At 37.5% G+C, this 22,458-nt stretch overlaps 1 protein-coding gene across 1 annotated transcript in view; it reads left to right on the top strand.

Moving 5' to 3' along the window:
• Nucleotides 1–22,458, top strand: part of LOC150085204 (mitochondrial 2-oxoglutarate/malate carrier protein) — a 122,927-nt gene that overhangs the window by 40,230 nt on the left and 60,239 nt on the right. The window contains exon 4 of the mRNA XM_090373923.1: nucleotides 10,878–10,958. Coding sequence (XP_090230049.1) covers nucleotides 10,878–10,958 — 81 coding nt within the window. The remainder of the gene's footprint in view (nucleotides 1–10,877; nucleotides 10,959–22,458) is intronic.

The raw sequence follows: 22,458 nt of genomic DNA, 5'->3' as shown, positions 1-22,458 counted from the left end.
CCTAAAAACCAAATAACAAACAAACAAACATGTATTAAGTAAATAAAAGAAACAAATTATTTGTTATAAATAAATTTGTTAAGCAATTCTTTGCATGCTCAACAAAGAATTTATTCACTAATTTATAGTCTAAAAGCTAACTGAAATTTAAATATTAATTGATCTATTGATTTGCAAATATAACAATACATGTTGCAGTTAACTTTGGTTAACTGCAAAGTGTACTGTTTGGTTAACTACAATAAAGCTTGCAACAATTGTAAAGCAGTTATTGATCAATCCAAAGTAAATTTCATACAGACTAAAAGAAGAAAACTTGCTTCTTATCCAAATAGTAGTCTGGTGTCTTGCTGAAGTTATTGGCTGAAACTTTTGTCCAACTATTCTCCCACCTCTGTCAAAAATTGATTGTTCAATTGCATCTTAAGCTAAAGATAAAGCTGACTTACTACATGTTGCAATTAACTTTGGAGCCTCCGTAGCCAGGTCGGCAGGAGCAGTAGTGCCTAGCACATGCTTCTTGATGAGACTGGGGTTCGAGCCCATGACCATCAAATACGGAGGATGCGGAAAGGTCAGGGAATGACCACTGCATATCCCTGGAGAAATATGGCCTTAGTTGCTAATGCTCCTAAAAACCAAATAACAAACAATTAAGCATTTAACTTTGGTTTCTTGTAAGGTAAATTAAATATAAAAATTTTTTATAATTATTTAATTAAATATAATTTTTCTGTTAATTTTATATTTATTTTATTGGCCCAATATAGGTGAGTGATCAGTGTGAAAGTACAGTAGTACGTATATTTCAGCTTTTAAGTTATGAAAAAATTCAGATTATAATGTAGTTATGCATATGCATCATTGTAACACATCAGAATTTAAAACAAACCAAAGTTTGTGAATAAGGCATCATTATACAATCTAATATTATGAAATCCTTCACAGTGAGTTTTCTGACTCTCATACTTCAAATAAGTAATGTACCTTCATTAGAGAAATCTGCTGTTACCTATTTTCAGTTGAGTACCACCACCCAGCTGACACTGTTTTCAAGGCTACTTGGCCTTGGTGGCTGGCAAGGTACCCAAGGTATAAAGCTGACATAGTGTAACAGCCAACAAGCCAGGTTGTCAGCTGTTATACCTTGAGTATGTATCTACCCACTGAGAAGAGGCCAACTAGTGGAAGTGCACCCAGTTAATATAGATGAACAGTGCTCTGTTGAGTCAGTTTGGTGTGAGATAAGCACTGCGAAAGGAAAAATAAGAGTAGGAGTGTGTTATAGGCCTAATGACTTGAATGAGTACAATGAACAATTGTACAGAGAAATAGAGTGGGCCAGTAAATCAGAATGTCTTATAATGGGGGATTTTAACTTCCCAGATATTGACTGGAACTTGTGGGTTGGGCACTCACACACTAGTCAGACTTTTGTGGAGTTATTGGATGATTGTTTTCTGCAGCAGCATGTTCGAGAGGCAACCAGAGAAAGTAACACTCTTGATCTGGTTATCAGCAGTGATCATTCGTGTATTAAGAATTTGCAGATAAAGGAACCACTAGGTGGCAGTGATCACAGTGTGCTGAAGTGGGATTTACTCAAAGAGGTAACTACCGTCAGGGGTAAAGGAAAGGGTTTTTGCTTCCGTAAAGGGGAGTACAGTGGTCTCAGACAGTTTTTAAATTCTGTACAGTGGGATCAACTGACGATGTTACAAACAGTAAATTCTAAGTGGGAAGCATTCAAAGAATTAATCATGGAAGCTACTAGACTTTATATACCGATTAAGAAATATCGTTCAAGGTTTAGGCCTAAATGGTTATCAAATGAACTAATGAGACTCGTGACAGAGAAGAAAAATGCATGGGATGCATATAAATTATCAGGCGACGCAGAAGCCTGTAGCAGATATAAGCTAGTCTGTAATCAGGTCACAAAGGAGGTTCGGCAGGCAAAGGCGGATTACGAGAAATCTTTGGCAAAAGATGCTAAGAAAAACAGCAAGGTTTTCTTTACTTATATAAACTCTAAAAGGAAGGGGATGAATATGATTGGACCACTTGACATCGATGGTTCGACTGTTGATGATCCTGCTCAGATAGCAAACAAACTGAATGAGTATTTTGCATCTACATTCACACGTGAGGAATTATTACAATTTGAAAATGGAAGAAGGTTATCAAATTGTAGCAGTGTGCTTAATGATTTTGTAATAACTGAGAGCAAAGTGGAGGAGAAATTGTTGAAGTTAAACATAAGAAAGGCACCTGGGGTGGATGGGATCTATCCAGTTATTTTAAAGGAGGCGGCAAAGCAACTAAGCAAACCCTTAGCCATAATTATGAGAGCATCCTTGGACTCAGGGGAGGTTCCCACGGACTGGAGATGTGCAAATGTGTCCCCAATTCACAAAGGTGGATCGAAGGGTGACATGAGTAATTACAGACCAGTTAGTTTAACTTCTGTTCCGGGTAAAATAATGGAGTCGCTGGTTAAAGATGCATTGCAGGATCATCTAGACAAGACTGCAGCGATAACTCAAACACAGCATGGGTTTGTTAAGGGAAAGTCTTGTCTGACAAATTTGATTGGTTATTATGATGTGGTCACAAAGGAACTGGATGCAAAAAATAATTTTGATATCATATACTTGGATTTCAGGAAAGCTTTTGACACTGTTGCGCATGGAAGACTACTGTACAAATTGGAGCAGATTGGTATTAAGGGTAAGTTGCTACAATGGATAAAAGGATGGTTAAGTGGGAGAAGACAGAGGGTGGTAATCAATGGGTGCTGCTCTTCGTGGACTAATGTTATTAGTGGAGTCCCACAGGGTTCGGTGTTGGGTCCACTGTTGTTTTGTGTATTTATCAATGATATTGATGAAGGTATATCAGGCTTAATGTCGAAGTTTGCAGATGACACAAAGGTTGGCAGGGTTGTTAATGACAGTAATGGCAGTGTGCTACTGCAACAGGATCTAGATAATTTGGGCAGATGGGCTAAGAAGTGGCAACTGAAGTTCAACCTTGACAAATGCAAAGTACTGCATATGGGTAGAAATAACCCCAGAGAAACGTACCAACTGTGTGGTACTACACTTAAGGTGGTAGAAAATGAAAAAGACCTGGGAGTAATTGTGCAGTCAGATATGAAGTTTTCTGAGCAGTGCAGACAGGCTGCTAGGGCGGGTCATGGGGTTTTGTCAATGATATATAGGAATTTTGCTAGCAGGGAAAAGGAGGTGATTGTCCCTCTGTATAAGGCAATGGTCAGGCCACGCCTTGAGTACTGCGTACAGGTCTGGAGGCCTCATTTTAGGAAGGATGTAGATTTGCTTGAGCGTGTACAGAGAAGAGCAACACGATTGGTGAGGGGAATGAAGGGATTCTCTTACCAAGAGAGGCTTAAGTTCTGCAAATTGCAGTGGCTGGAGACTAGGCACCTGCGCGGTGATCTGATTGAGGTCTATAAGGCCTTGAATGGGTTGAGCACGCTGAATTCTGATGGGATCCTTCCACTTGTTCAGATTACCAACCTACGGGGACATAAGTTCAAATTAAGAAAGGACAGATGTAGAATAGATGTGCGGAAATTTGCCTTTAGCCAGCGGGTGGTTAATTGCTGGAACAAACTTCCATCTGTCGTTGTAGAAGTTGATAGGTTAAATAAATTTAAGGAGGAACTGGACAGACATTTGGAGGGAATGGTGTGATTTTTTTTTTTTTTTTTTTTTTTTTTTTTGGCTGATGCTGCATAAGCTCCTACACTTGCTTTCTTGCATCATGTGCCACTACTACTACTACTACTACTACTACTACTAGCCTTGAAACAGTGTCATCTTGATGGTGGTACTCCACTAAGAATAAATTACAGCAGACATCACTAATGGAGGAGTGTTACTTATTAAAAGTATGATCCAGGCAACTCATGAAGGATTTCACAATATGAGGTGGTGTATATAACGGTGCCTTATGCACAAACTTCATTTTGTTTCAAATTCAGCTATATTGCAATGATGGATATGCACAACTGCATCAGCAAAATATGATTAATGATAGTCTTATCAAATTAAAGATTGTTAAAAGAACTATTAATAAGAAAAATTTATTCAAATGGCTATATGATTACAAGCCTTAGATAACTCATTGTCAGTGGATATCCTTTGTAAAGATAAATATTTGATATTCTTATATTAAAGTATCAATTTCTCCACTCTGCTGTACTTAGCTAGCCATGCATCTAGTTAAGTGCATTGATGACTAGTGACCTTTGACATGTGTTGTTTAAAGACTGCTCACATGATCTGTGTGTGTGTGTTTAAAGTGCACCTGCACATGTTTACCTGAAAACTACCTGCTATAGTAGTACTAGTTTACAGATTTTGCCTACATTAATCTTTATCACTTAAATTAAACTAAAGCCTTGAATTAAATTAAATTAAATTAAAACCTTGTTATTTGTAAGGTCACTTTTGATGACTGTCTGATCACTGTATGCTAGTATGTAAGAAACAAAAAGTGGTTGTGTGAATCCCCTAGCAGTAGGGTAAAAATCAGAGGCACATTTATTTATAAGTATCCATAGTATGCACAGAAGTAGGTGGGGTCCCCATATGGCTGAGGGTGGGAGTGCTAAATTCAAAATTAAAAAATGATTTGGTCTTTTTGAAACTTTACTTCATCTCTGTTGCGCTCAAACAAAAAAGAACAAAATAATTATCATTTTATCATCTCTGCGAGTGAAAATTGAGTCCAGTAATGCAAACTAAATTGGCATGCATATGTGCTAAAATTAATGGTACAATAATATAGGACAGTGTCATTCAGATATTGGCACCTCCGTAGCCAGGTAGGCAGGAGCAGCAGTGCATAGCACACGCTTCTTGATTAGACCAGGGTTTGAGCCTGTGACCACCAAATACAGAAGATGCAAAAAGGTCAGGGAATGACCACTGCATATCCCCCGAGCAATATGGCCTTAGTTGCTAATGCTCCTAAAAACCAAATAACAACAACAACATGCAGACATTTTTGGCTTTAGATCCCTTTTGGTTCCTAGCTTTACCAGAAGATCCTCAAAACAAAATATTGTTTTGTTTCATTGTTCTCGGTGATCAAGCATTGCAGTCAATAAGCAAAACTATTCCTGATATACCTTCAAAATATTTCCCTTCTACATTTCAAATTATGTTTGTTTGTTATTTGGTTTTTAGGAGCAACTAAGGCCATATTGCTCCGGGGATATGCGGTGGTCATTCCCTGACCTTTCCGCATCCTCCGTATTTGGTGGTGATGGGCTTGAACTCCGGTCTAATCAAGAAGCGTGTGCTACACACTACTGCTCCTTCCCACCTGGCTAGGGACACTGCATTTCAAATTATGCAGATTCAAAAAATAAAATTATAAAGAGTATTGTGCAGTACACTCAATACATAATTTTTTTATATCTCAGTTTCCAGAAATGCTGAGCTAAGGAAAGAGAGAAAGTCTAACAACTTACCTCTCAAAATTACTGAATTCATTCAAGACTTGCATATTGAGCGGAGAGTCCACTTTCCCACAGAAGTGGTGAAACCCATGTTTAGTCTCTGGAGCAAAGTTTCCGGCATCCCCCTCCCCCCATACTTCTCCTTCAACCCATGCATGGTACTAAGTACTATAGGTTTTGATACCTTTCATGTTTGGGGTTTTCATAAAAAAAAAAAAAAAAAAACTTGTCTACGGACCACAATTTTGCTTGTCTCTGATATGATATATGATGCTTTGTTACCACTTTTCATTTCTCCTGTGATTAAAGTGAAGTAGAAGAAGGTTTTAAATAGAGACCAGCATGGGCTGGACACACACGCACACACCATGATGTTTTCAGCAATCTATTTATGTAACAGAGAAACTTCATTTTGCCATCTTTGTTTAGGAATACAAAGAACTGTTCTGCACTTTCACTAAAATTATATTTGAGATCCATTAATCACAGTAAAGTGGTATATTTTAATAAAATGAAAAATCACACCAAGAAAATTGTAAAAAGGAATTTTTAAACCAGTTGCAATTGGATTTTATATATTTGTTTGTATTTCATTGTTCTGAGACAGCTACTAAGATTAATTTCACCTGTTATTTATGCATTATCCCAGAACATGATTTATGACATACTGTAAAAAAATTATGGAGGTCCTAAAGTCTCGAAACTTTATTAGACAGTTGGACAGACTACTTGAGTAGTCCAGACCTGCTAATTTTTCTAAAGTCAGACAAATGCTAATAATTTATTGTGATTTTTCCTTGTAGTGAATCTGCGTTCCCATTACAGATTTAAAATATACTTTGTGATTTAGCATTAGCATTAGTAGAGGCATTTGATGCAAGAAAGCAAGCTTATGCAGCATCAGCCAAAAAAAAAAAAAAAAAACCACTTCCACTTCACCCCTCTGTTCGTTCAAAATACCTGTCCAGCTGAGCCTTAAACTTATTTAGGCTATCAACCTCCACCACAAGGGATGGAAGTCTGTTCCACCAACCAACCACCCACTGGCTAAAGGCAAATTTCCGCACGTCTATCCTACATCTGTCTTTCCTTAATTTGAATTTATGCCCTCTCAGGTGATTATTCTGAGCTAGAGGAAGAATCCCATCAGCATTGAGCATGCTTAAACCATTCAAGGCTTTATACACCTCTATCAGATCACCTCGCTGGTGCCTAGTCTCCAGACACTGTAATTTGCAAAACTTAAGCCTTTTTTCGTAAGAGCACCCCTTTGTTCCATTCACTAATCTTGTTGCCCTTCTCTGTACTCGTTCCAGCAGCTCTACATCCTTCTTGAAATGAGGCCTCCAGACCTGTATACAGTACTCTAGGTGTGGCCTGACCATCGCCTTATACAATGGAATAATCACCTCCTTATCCCTGCTGGAAAAATTCCTGTATATCATTGACAATACTCCATGAGCTACTCTTGCAGCCCGTCTGCACTGCTCAGAGAACTTCATATCTGCCTGCATCCCCCTCCCCCCATACTTCTCCTTCAACCCATGCACGGTACTAAGTACTATAGGTTTTGATACCTTTCGTGTTTGGGGGTCTCATAAAAAAAAAAAAAAAAAAAAAAAAAACAACCACCCCCAAGTCCCTTTCATTCTCTACCACTGTCAGTGTTGTACCACAGAGTTGATACGTTGCTCTGGGGTTGCTGTTTCCCATGTGTAGTACTTTACATTTGTCAATGTTAAACTTCATTTGCCACCTCTCAGCCCATCTGCTCAACCTTTCCAGATCCTGTTGCAGCAGCATAGTGTCAGTAGTGTCCTTGACAACCCTGCCAACCTTTGTATCGTCTGCAAACTTGGACATTAATCCCGATATACCATCATCAATATCATTTATAAATACAGAAAACAATAATGGACCCAACACTGAGCCCTGAGGGACTCCACTAATAACATCAGTCCACGATGAGCAGTGTCCATTGATTACCACTCTCTGTCTTCTCCCCCTCAACCACCCCTTTATCCATAGCAGCAATTTGCCTCCAATGTCACACTGCTCCAATTTGTGTAGCAGTCTTCCATGTGCAACAGTATCAAAAGCCTTTCTAAGATCCAAGTATATAATATCAAAGTTATTCCCTGCATCCAGTTCTTTTGTGACTGCATCATAGTATCCAATCAAGTTGTTCAGGCAAGACTTCCCCTTAACAAAACCATGCTGTGTCTGAGCTATAACTGAAGTCTTGTCTAAATGATCCTGCAGTGCTTCTTTAACCAGTGCCTCCATTAATTTTCCTGGAACAGAAGTTAAGCTCACAGGTCTATAATTACTTGTGTCAGCCTTTGATCCTCCTTTGTGAATTTGGGGTCACATTTGCACATTTCCAGTCTATGGGTACCTCCCCTGAGTCCAAGGAAGCTCTCATAATTATGGCTAAGGGTTTGCTTACTTCCTTTGCTGCCTCCTTTAATATAACTGGATAGATCCCATCCACCCCGGGTGCCTTTCTTGTGTTTATCTTCAACAGTTTCTCCTCCACTTTACTCCCAGTTATTTCAAGATTCTGTAGCTTACTGCTAGAGTTGAATACACCTCTGGCATTCCCCTCGCTGAATAACTCCTCATGTGTGAATGTCGATGCAAAATATTCATTTAGTTTGTTAGCTACCTGAGCAGGATCATCAACACTTGACCCATCAATATCAAGTGGACCAATCTGATTCATCCCTTTCCTTCTAGAGTTTACATAAGTAAAGAACTCTTTGCTGTTTTTCTTTGCATCCCTTGCCAAGGATTTCTCGTAATCTGCCTTCGCCTGCCTAACCTCCTTTGTAACTTGGTTGCATATCAACTTGTATCTATCATAGGCTTCTGTGTCATGTGTTAATTTGTATGTATCCCATGCATTTTTCTTCTCTGCCATATGCCTCATTAGTTCATCTGACATCCATTTTGGCCTAAACCTTGAACAATATTTCTTAGTTGGTATGTAAAGCCTAGTAGCTTCCAAGATAAGTTCTTTGAATGCTTCCCATTTTGAATTTGCTGTTGGTAACATCATCAGTTGGTCCCACTGTATAGAATTTAAATACTGTCTCAGTTCATCGTAGTCGCCTTTACGGAAGCAATAACCCTTCCCTTTACCCCTAATGGTAGTTACCTCTTTGAGTAAATCCCACTTCAGCACACTGTGATCACTGCCACCTAGTGGTTCATTTATCTGCAGATTCTTAATGCATGAAGAATCACTGCTGATAATCAAATCAAGAGTATTACTCCCTCTAGTTGCCTCCCGAACATGCTGATGTAGAAAACAATCATCCAATAAATCCACAAAAGCCCTGCTAGTGTGTGAGTATCCAGCCCCCAAATTCCAGTCAATATCTGGGAAATTAAAATCTCCCATTATAAGACACTCTGATTTACTGGCCCACTCTATTTCCCTGTATAGTTCCTTATTATACTCATCAGAGCCATTAGGCCTATAGCACACTCCTACTCTCAATTTTGATCTCCCAATGTTTATGTCACACCAAACTGACTCCACACTGCACTGTCCAGCGATGTCGACTGGCTTCACTTCCTTGGTTTTTATGTGTTTCTTAACTAATAGCATAACACCACCCCCCCCTTCCTATCCTGTCTATCCTTTCTGTAGACGTTGTACTCCCCAAATTGCAGTTCCGCATCCCTTATATCTGTGTGACACCACGTCTCTGATATCCCAACAATATCTGCCTTTGATGTTTTGAGCAATACCTCAAATTCATCAAATTTATTTACTAAACTCCTAGCATTGGTGTACACGCAATTATACCTGCACCTGTTTGTATTCTTAGCTACCCTAACACAACCCATGTGTTTACTTGTACCGCAATGGCTCCCAGCAGTCTCTGAAATACCATGCATCTTGTTTTTCAGGCTTCTGCTCATTCTAATAGAAGTGTAGACTAGTTTTGGAATATTAAATTTTAGAAATATTATATTTTAAGGCAGAAGAAATGGCTGCATCTCGGTGAGATGTAATTCGAAAGGTATTGAAATAGCATATAACTAGTAGGAGGACGAAGGAAAAAGCAAGCTTTTGTCCTAAATCTTCCTCATTCAAAGATTTAGGACAAAAGCTTGCTTTTTCCTTTGTCCCCCCCCCTACTAGATATATGCTATTTCAATACTTTTGAATTGCATCTCACCCAGATGCAGCTGTTCCTGAAGAAACAGTTTCATCCCCAGGTAAGAAAATTCTTCTGCCTTAAAATATAATTTTTCTAAAATTTAATATTCCAAAACTAGTCTACACTATCCTTTTTGGAAAAATCCACAAAGTTTATTTTAAATCCGTAATGGGAATGCAGATCCACTACAAAGAAAAATCACAATAAATTATTAGCATTTGTCCGACTTTACAAAAATTAGTGGGTCTTGACTACTCGAGTTGTCTGTCCACCCAGAAAATGATTTAGTGCATATCTATATAAATCCCATTTACCTGAAAGTATATTATGAAAGGAACATTATGCATCAGGAAGTTATAAATGGAAAATGAAGAGAGAAAGACAAGGAAAAAAGGTAGCTTGTTGCCTTTTATAAAACTTATTCAGTGGGTTTGTGATGTATTACAACAAAGGAAGAAACAGAAACTGTGATAGCTACAAGCAGCTAATGTGGAAAAACAAGTGAAACATAGAGCCTCAACTTCAAAAAATGGCATAGTTGATTTGGTCACTTTTTAAGATAATGAGCTTTAGAAAATACAAGCTATGTTTGATGAAAAACATTCCCAGAAAACACTTTTTATTAAAAAATAAAAGTTTTTTTTTTTTTTTTTTTTTAATTTTTTAACATAAAATTAAATACTCTTAACTTATGTTTAAAGTAGTTATTAATATTAAAAGTTAAGATAAAAACACTTCATTGGGCAACTGTTATTAGCTTTTAAAGGGTGATATACAAAAATTAAATGCACAACTGATTATCAGCACTTAGATTATAAAATTTAAAAAAAGGGCAAAAAATACTGTTTTTGTGATTACAATATTTTAATGTTGCAAAACAAAAAAATGCAAAATATTTAAAACTGCTTGTGTTATTAACATTTTAATTTGGTTATTTTGTTATACCAACACTATTACTGAATTTCATGCTGATACTGAAAAGTTTAATTGTAATTTTGCAAAAAAGAAAAGGTGGACCAGTTTCAAACAAAGTATTTTTACTGGTTACCTGTCATTCACTGTGTTCTGTTGAAAATGGATTACATTTAAGTTATCAATAATTTTATAAGCACATGTATAAACTTATTGCAACAGCTTTTTCTTTTATTAGTCTTCTTAAAAGTAACACAAATAGTTGATTTATTTATTTATTTATTTTTTTTTTTAAGGTTATCTGCTGGACTTTTGAGGCAAGCGACATATACAACTGTTAGAATGGGTGTTTATACATCTCTTTTTGAAAAATTCAGGTATCTATCTCATTTTCAGTAAACAAAAGTATTGTTCTTAAAATGGAATTATTATTAAAGTTATGGTTTAAGTTTAAATTATATATATATTGTCCCTAGGGAGTCATCCTTCCATGTATGACAAGGCCAGGGCTTGCTACCTTGGAGTGTAAAACACTTAGAGAACTGATATTTAAATACCACTTGAGTCAAGTGGTCAGTTTTACTGAAATAGGGTCATTCTGTGAAAAATAAATTCTCTGCTTGCACCTTCATGATAGTGGGACCTTGTAAAGCTGTGTATAACCCCACATGCAAATCCTGAAACACTGCACCTACTATATTAAACCCAGGTGATTTAAACCAATGTAATCACCAGTCAAGGTGTGGTGCCCACATCACACAGAGGAATTCTGCCCCTCTGTTTCACAAGGGAATACTAGGTGGTAGATAACTTACAGCATCTGGTGAAACAGAAGCTGAAAGACTGCATCTAACAAACTGAACTTTGTAACTCTCCAGGAAGGATCCAGATCAGCCAGTGTATAATCTTACTGCATCTACTGTACCAATTAGTGACTAGAGGGACCCAAATAGTGTGTATGCAGGAGCATTGTTGAGGTCATCTTTTGCCAAGGAGCTGGATATATTCTTGCTTTGTATATGTCATAAATTCATGCAACATGTCACTCCGCTATACTTATTTACTGAATGCATCATGAATAGTCAAACCAATAGAATTAACTTATCTGCAAAAAAATCTAAACCTCTCAAAAACTTCCTCATTATTTTCACAAATATGCATAGTCTTACTTCTAATCTCAACGATGGCTATTTCCACCTGCATTATGCCAAGTCCCATTTACTTTTCTGACCAAATCTAAATTATTGGTTGCATAAACCACTACTCATCTCATTTTCCCTAATTATTCACTTTGATTTTTTTCACTTCAGAGACAGTACTTAGTAGTAGTGGCATGTGATGCAAGAAAGCAAGTGTATGAGCTTATTGCAGCATCAGCCAAAAAAAAAAAAAAATCACAACATTCCCTCCAAATGCCTGTCCAGTTCCTCCTTAAATTTATTTAACCTATCAACGACAAATGGAAGTTTGTTCCAGCAGTTTGGCTAAAGGCAAATTTCCATACATCTATTCTACATCTGTCTTTTCTTAATTTGAATTTGTGCCCACTTAGGTTCGTAATCTGAACAAGTGGAAGGATCCCATCAGAATTCAGTGTGCTCAACCCATTCAAGGCCTTATACACCTCAATCAGATCACCTTGCAGGTGCCTAGTCTCCAGCCACTGCAATTTGCAGTACTTAAGCCTCTCTTGGTAAGAGAATCCCTTCATTCCCCTCACCAATCTTGTTGCCCTTCTTTGTACACGCTCAAGCAAATCTATATCCTTCCTAAAATGAGGCCTCCAGACCTGTATGCAGTACTCAAGGCGTGGCCTGACCATTGCCTTATACAGAGGGACAATCCCCTCCTTTTCCCTGCTAGCAAAATTCCTATATATCATTGACAAAACCCCATGACCTGCCCTGGCAGCCTGTCTGCATTGCTCAGAAAACTTCATATCTGACTGCACAATTCCTCCAGGGTCTTTTCCATTTTCTACTACCTTAAGTGTAGTACCACACAGTTGGTACATTTCTCTGGGGTTACTTCTACCCATATGCAGTACTTTGCATTTGTCAAGGTTAAACTTCAGTTGCCACATCTTAGCTTATCTGCCCAAATTTTCTAGATCCTCTTGCAGTAACACACTGCCATTACTGTCATTAACAACCTTTCCAACCTTTGTATCATCTGAAAACTTCGACACTAAGCCTGATATACCTTCATCAATATCATTGATAAATATACAAAACAACAGTGGACCCAACACCAAACCCTGTAGGACTCCACTAATAACATTAGTCCATGAAGAGCAGCACCCATTGATTACCACCCTCTGTCTTCTCCCACTCAACCATCCTTTTATCCATTGTAGCAACTTACCCTTAATGCCATTCTGCTCCAATTTGTACAATAGTCTTCCATGCACAACAGTATCAAAAGTTTTCCTGAAATCCAAATATATGATATCAAAATTATTTTTTGCATCCAGTTCCTTTGTAACCACATCATAATATCCTATCAAATTTGTCAGACAAGACTTTCCCTTAACAAACCCATGCTGTGTCTGAATTATTGCTGCAGTCCTGTCTAGATGATCCTGCAATGCATCTTTAACCAGTGCCTCCATTATTTTATCTGGAACAGAAGTTAAACTAATTGGTCTGTAATTACTCGTGTCACCCTTCGATCCCCCTTTGTGAATTGGGGATACATTTGCACATCTCCAGTCCGTGGGGACTTCCCCTGAGTCCAAGGATGCTCTCATAATTATGGCTAAGAGTTTACTTAGTTGCTTTGCTGCCTCTTTTAATATAACTGGATAGATCCCATCCACCCCACATGCCTTTCTTATGTTTAACTTCAACAATTTCTCCTCCACTTTGCTCTCAGTTATTACAAAATCACCTTGCTACAATTTGATAACCTTCTGTCATTTTCAAACCTTAATAACTCCTCATGTGTGAATGTAGATGCAAAATACTCATCAGTTTGTTTGCTATCTGAGCAGGATCATCAATAGTCAAACCATCGATATCAAGTGGACCAATCAGATTCATCCCCTTCCTTTTAGAGTTTATATAAGTAAAGAAATCCTTGCTGTTTTTCTTAGCATACTTTGTCAAAGATTTCTCGTAATCTGCCTTCACCTGCCTAACCTCCTTTGTGACCTGATTACAGACTAGCTTTTATCTGCCATAGGCTTCTGAGTTGCTTGATAATTTATATGCATCCCATGTATTTTTCTTCTCTTTCACGAGTCTCATTAGTTCATTTGATAACCATTTAGGCCTAAACCTTGAACAATATTTCTTAATAGGAAAATCAGAATGTATGTCCATTCTGATATTCCTTGTAAGAGATTTGCTAGTTTGTTATCTCTGCTGTTTTAAAATCTCTCTACTCAATTTTCAAATTCATTTGTTGCCACTATCTTTCTTACAACTCTACAAAACACATAGATCTTTTTCGACTTCCTTTGTTTGAAACTTGACTTTCTCCATTCTAATTTTCCTAAAAATGAGGTCGTTTTCCTTGGTGATTTTAATGTTGACAACTCCAGTTGGCTTCAGTTGTCTAGTTGCACAGACCCAGCTGGTTGGCATGCCAATGCATTTGCAATTACTAATGACCTCACTTAGCATGTTCATTTTTCTAAAAGAATATCCAACCACACACCCAACACTCTTGATCATTTTCTTATAAGCTCTTTTAAAGTACATGGTCAATGTATTGGTCCTCTAGGCACCTCAGATCAAAATTGGGGGATGATTTCTTCTCTAGTGGAGCCTCGCTCTCATGGCCATTCTTAGCCTCATGTTCTTTTGGCATTACAAGAATGTAAAACGAGATAATCTGTGAGATTTGTATTCCTCTTTTCTCTTGGTTTGATTACTGTTTTAAATCTTTTGATCAGTGTTTACTCAGATCATTGAGTGAAATTATTCTTGTTAGGATGAAATCCTTTATTGCACACATCTTAAAATCTTGTCCTTTATCTAAACCTTGGTTTTCCAATAAATGTGCTAGGGCTGTTCAAAATAAGAATGATACTTGCTGCAATTGATTTGTATTCAATTTTTCAGCTTCCAACAATTATAAAGCAGTTATTAATCAATCCAAAATAAATTTTATACAAACTAAAAGAAGAAAACTTGCTTCTTATCCAAATAGTAGTTTGGGTCTTGCTAAAATTATTGGCTGCAACTTTTGTCCAACTATTCTCTCACCTCTGTCAAAACTTGATTGTTCAATTGCATTCTAATCTAAAGATAAAGCTGACTTACTAGTATCCTGTTTTTTCTTCTAATACCAGTGTTAGAAGAAAAGCATCCTGCATTCTTCTGACATTTGTATTATCTTGGTAAACTCCTCTTACCGTACTCATTACACTCCACTCAGTGCCTCCTGTGAACCTTTAACATTAGCATTAGCAAATGATGCAAGAAGCAAGCTTAATACAGCTTCAATCAAAGAAAGTCATGACACCTCCCATTTCACCTATTCATTCTCTCCAATAGTTTGTCTAGTCTTCCTTGAATTTATTTAAGCTATCAACTTCCACAAAAACAGATAGAAGTATGTTCCACCAATCAACCACTTGCTGGATAAAGGTGAAATTCCAGACATTGATTCTGCAACCATTCTTTCTCAATTTGAATTTTTGTCCCCTTGTGTGTGTGGTTTTAGCAAGAGAAAGGATCTCCAATCAGCATCCAGTTTTCTCAATCCAGTGAAAGCCTTAAACACCTCAATCAAATCGCCTCATAGATGCCTAGTCTCCAGTGCTGCAATTTGCAGAACAGAAACCTTTCTTGATATGAACACCACATTGTTTCTCCTCAGCGATCTGGTTGCCCTTCTCCATACTCATTTTAGCAGCCCTGCATCCTTCCTAAAATGAGACCTCCAGGCCTGTATGCAGTACTCAAGATGCGGTCTGACTATTGCCTTATACAATGGGATAATCGCTTCCTTATCTATTATAGCCAGCAAAATAACTGTATATCATTGACAAAACCCCACGAACTGACCTGGCAACCTGTCTGCATGGCTCAGAGAACTTCATATCTGACTGCACAATTACCCCAGGTCTTTTTCATTCTCCAATACCACACAGTTGGTACGTTACTCTGAGGTTACTGCTACCCATATGCAGTACTTTGCATTTATCAAATATAAACTTCAATTGCCATCTCCAGCCCATCTGCCTAACTTTTCTAGATCTTATTGCAGTAGCATACTGTCATTAACCACCTTACCAACCATTGTATCATCTCCAAACTTGGATATTAAGCCTAATATGCTTTCATCAGTATCATTGATATATATAGAAAACAACAATGGGCCCAACGCAGAACCCTGGGGACTCCACTAATAACATTAGTCCACAATGAGTGGTGTCCATTGATTACCACTCTGTCTCCTCCCACTCAACCAGCCCTTTATCCATAGCAGCAGCTTGTCCTTAATGCCACATTGCTCTAATTTGTACAGCAGTATTGAAAGCTTTCCTGAAATCTAAGTATATGATAACAAAATTATTTTTTTGCATCCAGTTCCGTAGTGGCCACATCAAAGAATCCAGTCATATTGGTCAAACAAGATTTCCCTGTAACAAACCCATGTTGTGTCTGAAATATAATTGTGGCCTTGTTTAGATGATCTTGCATTACTTCTTTAACCAGTATTATTTTTCCTGGAACAGAAGTTAAACTAACGAATCTGTAATTATTCATGTCACACTTTGATCCCCTTTGTGAATTGGGACACATTTGCACATCTGTAGTCCACGGGAACTTCCCCTGAACCCAAGGATTTTCACATAATTATGGCTAAGGATTTGCTTACTTCCTTCTCTTCTTCCCTTAATATAAGTTAATAGATCCCATCTACCCAAGGGATTGTTATGTTAACTTCAACAACTTCTCTTACACTTTCCTCTCAGTTATCACAAAATTGTTTATCTCTCTATTAGAGTTCGATAAACTTCCAGCATCCCCCTCCCTAATGAATTCCTCATGTCTGAATGTAGATGCATAATACCTATTCAATTTGTCAGCACTGTTAGCAGCATCATCAACAGTCAAGTCATCAATATCAATTGGACCAATTGATATTAGTCTTTGCTGTTTTTCTTTGCATCCTTCACCAAAGATTTTTCATAATCTGCCTTTGCTTGCCTGACCTCCTTCGTGATTTGATTACATTAAATTCTGTACGGTGGGATGAACTGACGATGTTACCAACAGTAAATTCTAAGTGGGAAGCATTCAAGGAATTAATCATGGATGCTACTAAAAGTTTCATTACTATTAAGAAATATTCTTCAAGGTTTAGGCCTAAATGGTTATCAAATGAACTAATGAGACTCGTGACAGAGAAGAAAAATGCATGGGATGCATATAAATTATCAAGCGACTCGGAAGCCTATGGCAGATATAAGCTAGTCTGTAATCAGGCGGCGCCTCCGTTGCCAGGTGGGAAGGAGCAGCATTGTGTAGCACACGCTTCTTGATTAGACCGGGGTTCGAGGCTGTCACCACCAAATATGGAGGATGAGGAAAGGTCAGGGAATGACCACCGCATATCCCGGAGCAATATGGCCTTAGTTGCTAATGCTCCTAAAAACCAAATAACTAACAATAACTGTAATCAGGTCACAAAGGAGGTTAGGCAGGCGAAGGCAGATTACGAGAAATCTTTGGCAAAAGATGCTAAGAAAAACAGCAAGAATTCCTTTACTTATATAAACTCTGAAAGGAAGGGGTCTGATTGGTCCATTTGATATCGATAGTTCCACTGTTGAAGATCCTGCTCAGATAGCGAACAAACTGAATGAGTATTTTGCATCTACATTCACACATGAGGAGTTATTAAGGTTTGAAAATGGCAGAAGGTTCTCAAATTGTAGCAGGGTGCTTAATGATTTTGTAATTACTGAGAGCAAAGTGGAGGAGAAATTGTTGAAGTTAAACGTAAGAAAGGCACGTGGGGTGGATGGGATCTATCCAGTTATATTAAAGGAGGCGGCAAAGCAACTAAGCAAACCCTTAGCCATAATTATGAGAGCTTCTTTGGACTCAGGAGAGGTACCCATGGACTTGAGATGTGCAAATGTGACCCGAATTCACAAAGGAGGATCAAAGGGTGACACAAGTAATTACAGACCAGTTAGTTTAACTTCTGTTCCGTGTAAAATAATGGAGTCACTGGTTAAAGATGCATTGCAGGATCATCTAGACAAGACTGACTGCAGTAATAATTCAGACACAGCATGGGTTGTTAAGGGAAAGTCTTGTCTTGCAAATTTGATAGGATATTATGATGTGGTTACAAAGGAACTGGATGCAAAAAATAATTTTGATATCATATATTTGGATTTCAGGAAAGCTTTTGACACTGTTGTGCATGGAAGACTATTGTACAAATTGGAGCAGAATGGTATTAAGGGTAAGTTTCTACAGTGGATAAAAGGATGGTTGAGTGGGAGAAGACAGAGGGTGGTAATTAATGGGTGCTGCTCTTCGTGGACTAATGTTATTAGTGGAGTCCCACTGAGTTCGGTGTTGGGTCTTCTGTTGTTTTATATATTTATCAATGATATTGATGAAGGCATATCAGGCTTAATGTCGAAGTTTGCAGATGATACAAAGGTTGGTAGGGTTGTTAATGACAGTAATGGCAGGGTGTTACTGTAACAGGATCTAGATAATTTGGGCAGATGGGCCAAGAAGTAGCAACTGAAGTTTAACCTTGACAAATGCAAAATACTGCATATTAGTATTAGTAATGGCCGCATGGTGCAAGAAAGCCTGTGGCTTATGCTGCACCAGCCAAAAAAAAAAAATCCCAAATATGGGTAGAAGTAACCCCAGAGAAACGTACCAACTGTGTGGTACTACACTTAGGTGGTAGAAAATGGAAAAGACCTGGGAGTAATTGTGCAGTCAGATATGAAGTTTTCTGAGCAATGCAGACAGGCTGCCAGGCAGTTCATGGGGTTTTGTTAATGATATATAGGAATTTTGCTAGCAGGGAAAAGGTGATTGTCCCTCTGTATAAGGCAATAGTCAGGCCATGCCTTGAGTACTGCGATACAGGTCTGGAGGCCTCATTTTAGGAAGGATATAGATTTGCTTGAGTGTGTACAAAGAAGGGCAACAAGATTGGTGAGGGGAATGAAGAGATTCTCTTACCAAGAGAGGCTTAAGTACTGCAAATTGCAGTGGCTGGAGACTAGAATGGAGACTAGGCACCTGCAAGGTGATCTGATTGAGGTGTATAAGGCCTTGACTGGGTTGAGCACGCTGAATTCTGATGGGATCCTTCCACTTGTTCGGATTACGAACCTAAGTGGGCAAAAATTCAAATTAAGGAAAGACAGATATAGAATAGATGTGCGGAAATTTGCCTTTAGCCAGCGGGTGGTTAATTGCTGAAACAAACTTCCATCTGTCGTTGTGGCAGTTGGTTAAATAAATTTAAGGTGGAACTGGACAGGCATTTGTAGGGAATGGTGTGATTTTTTTTTTTTTTTTTTTTTGGCCAATGCTGCATAAGCTCCTACACTTGCTTTCTTGCATGACATGTCACTACTACTACATACTAGTTTATATCTACCATAGGCTTCTGTGTTGCCCGATAATTTATATTCATCATATATATTTTTCTTCTCTGCCATGAGGTTCATCAGTCATTGTCACATCCATTTAGGCCTATACCTTGAAGAGTATTTCTTAGTTGGCATGAAAAGCCTAGTCGTATTCTATGATTAATTCCTAGAATGCTTCTCATTTAAAATTTGCTGTCTACATCATCAGTTGGTCCCACTGTATATAATTTATATATTGTGTGATAATACTGTTAGCATTAGTAGAGGCACATGATGCAAGAAAACAAGCTTATACAGCATCAGCCAAAAAAAAAAAAACCCTTCCCATTTCACTGATCCATTCGTTCCAAATGTTTGTCTAGTTCTGCCTTGAATTTATTTAAGCTATTAACGTCCACAACAACAGATGGAAGTTTGTTCCAGCAATCAACTACCCCCTCACTAACGGGAAACTTCTGCACATCTATTCAACTGTCTTTCCTTTTGAATCTGTGCCCCCCTCAGGTTTGAAATCTGAGCAAGAGGAAGAATCTCATCAGCATTGAGCCTGCTCAATCCATTCAAGGACTTATACACCTCAATCAGATTGCCTCGCAGGTGCCCAGTCTCCAGAAGCTGCAATTTGTCGAACTTAAGCCTTTTTTCCATAAGAGCACCCCTTTGTGCCTTTCACAAGTCTTGTTGCCCTTCTCTGTATTCATTCTAGCAACTCTACATACTCTCTAAAATGAGGCTTCTAGTCCTGAATGCAGTACTCAAGGTGGGGCCTAACCATAGCCTTATACAAGGGGATAATCACCTCCTTATCCCTGCTCACAAAATTCCTGTATATCATTGACAAGACCCATTGACCTACTCTAGCAGCCTGTCTGCACTGCTCAGACAACTTCATATCTGACTGCACAATTACCCCTAGGTCTCTTTCATTCTCCATTACCCTGAGCGTAACACCACTCAGTTGGTACATTTCTCTAGGGTTACCCATATACAGTACTTTGCATTTGTCAATGTTAAACTTCAGTTGCCATATCTCAGACCATCTGCCCAACTTTTCCAGATCCTGTTGCAACAGCATACTGTTATTAACAATCCTGCCAACCTTTTTATCATCTGCAAATGTTGACCTTAAGCTTGATATACCTTCATCAATATCATTGATAAATATTCAAAACAACAATGGGCCTAATACTGAACCTTGAGGGATGCCACTAATAACATTAGTCCAGTATCCATTGATTACCACTGTTTTCTCCCGCTCAACCATCCTTTTATCCATTGTAGCAATTTGTCCTTAATGTCATACTGCTCCAATTTGTACAGTAGTCGTCTATGTGCAACAGTATCCAAAGCTTTCCTGAAAGCCAAGTATATGATATCAAAATTATTTTTTGCATCCAGTTCCTTTGTGGCCACATCATAGTATCCAATAAAATCGGTCAGACAAGACCATGCCGTGTCCGAAATATTACTGCTGTCTTGTCTAGATGATTCTGCAATGCTTCTTTAATCAGTGACTCCATTATTTTCCCTGGAACAGAAGTCAATCTAACAGATCTGTAATTACTCATATCACCCTTTGATCCCCCTTTGTGAATTGGAGATACATTTGCACATTTCCAGTCTGTGGGGACTTCCCCCGAGTCCAAGGATGCTCTCATAATTATGGCTGTTTGCTTACTTCCTTTGCCCCCCCTCCTTTAATATAACTGGATAGATCCCACTACCTTTCTTATGTTTAACTTCAACAATTTTTCCTACACTTTGCTCTCAGTTATTACAAAATCATTTAACTCCCTGTTAGAGTTTGATAAACATATGGCCCTCTCCTCCTTGAATAACACCTCATGTATGAATGTAGATGCAAAATACTCATTTAGTTCGACAACTATCTGAGAATGATCATCTACAGTCAAATCATTGATATCAAGTGGACCAATCTGATTCATCCTCTTCCTTTAGAGTTTATATAAGTAAAGAGGTCTTTGCTGTTTTTCTTTGCATCCTTTGCCAAAGATTTTTCATAATCTTCCTTTGCTTGCCTAATCTCCTTTGTGACTTGATTACTGACTAGCTTGTATCTACCCTCAGCTTCTGTCGTCTGACAATTTATGTGCATCCCATGCATTTTTCTTCTCTGCCACAAGTCTCATTAGTTCATCTGACATCCATTTGGGCCTAAACCTAGAGCAGTATTTCTTAGTTGGAACAAAAAGCCTAGTAGCTTCCAAAATTACTTTCTTGAATGCTTCCCATTTAGATTTTGCTGTTGCTAACATCAGTTGGTTCCAGGGTCGCTGCAACTTATATGCTGACAGTATGTGAAATCAAATTGCTGCCGAAAAATATTTGGATTAAAAATTAAAATAAGTCATAAATAATTATTATTAATTTATTGAAAAAGAAAAGAATTGCAACGTATCTCACATATAATATAATGAAACAACAAACAAAAATAACAAAATCATTCTGAAAATAACATTTAAATTCTAAATCACAGTAATTGTAACCACAATAATAAAATAAAAGGAAAATTATAATGTTAAAAAAATTTGTTTCCTTGCAAATTTATTAATTATTTCATTTGTTTATTTTTTCCAAAAGATCATTTTGTATTGAAATTATTGCCAAATTAGAGAGTCGTTGTTGAGACATTGTCGATCATAAATAATTTGATTAATTTTAATTTTGAAAAATTCCATTCACCTGAGACAACTGAAACTGGTAAAGTTAGAAAAATTCTTAAATCAACTGCTACATTTTGAAAAGTATCTGTAAAATTGTTTTTAAAAATATATTGTGAAACTTCAAATGGAGTAAAATTGTCTTTAATATAAATTTGAAGTACTCTTAAGTTCTTCAGATAATGTTAAACCATCAATATCAGACTCATTACGATCAATGTCACTTAATTTAATATGAAAATCTTTGCAATGATTTAATAAATCGTCATATGACCATTTTTTTAAATTCGGAAATATTATAAAACATTTTAAATATTTCTCCATGTTCTTTCATTTTTGTAAACCTTTCAGTTAAGGAGAAAATTGTTGTGTCATTTGAAAGAAAAAAATTAATTTTGAAATTTTGTTGCGGATCGTGAATAGCTTCATCTCTGCTTTCATAATCGAAATGATGTTTTTTCAATCTTTTCTTTACAGTGCTTACTTCTGGAAACGATGCTTCAATGCCAATGATAGTAGCCATATTTTTTTGGACATTGTAGACATTCAAGAGCTTCATATATATCAGAATCCTTTTTTTTTGGAGAATTTTACTTACAG

The sequence above is a fragment of the Mastigoproctus giganteus genome, chromosome 5, assembly GCF_048544385.1.
Source record: "Mastigoproctus giganteus isolate SK-2022 chromosome 5, ASM4854438v1, whole genome shotgun sequence".
Lineage (NCBI taxonomy): Eukaryota > Metazoa > Arthropoda > Arachnida > Uropygi > Thelyphonidae > Mastigoproctus > Mastigoproctus giganteus.
The sequence above is the reverse complement of the archived record's forward strand: the minus strand, read 5'-3'. Positions and strand labels throughout refer to the sequence as shown.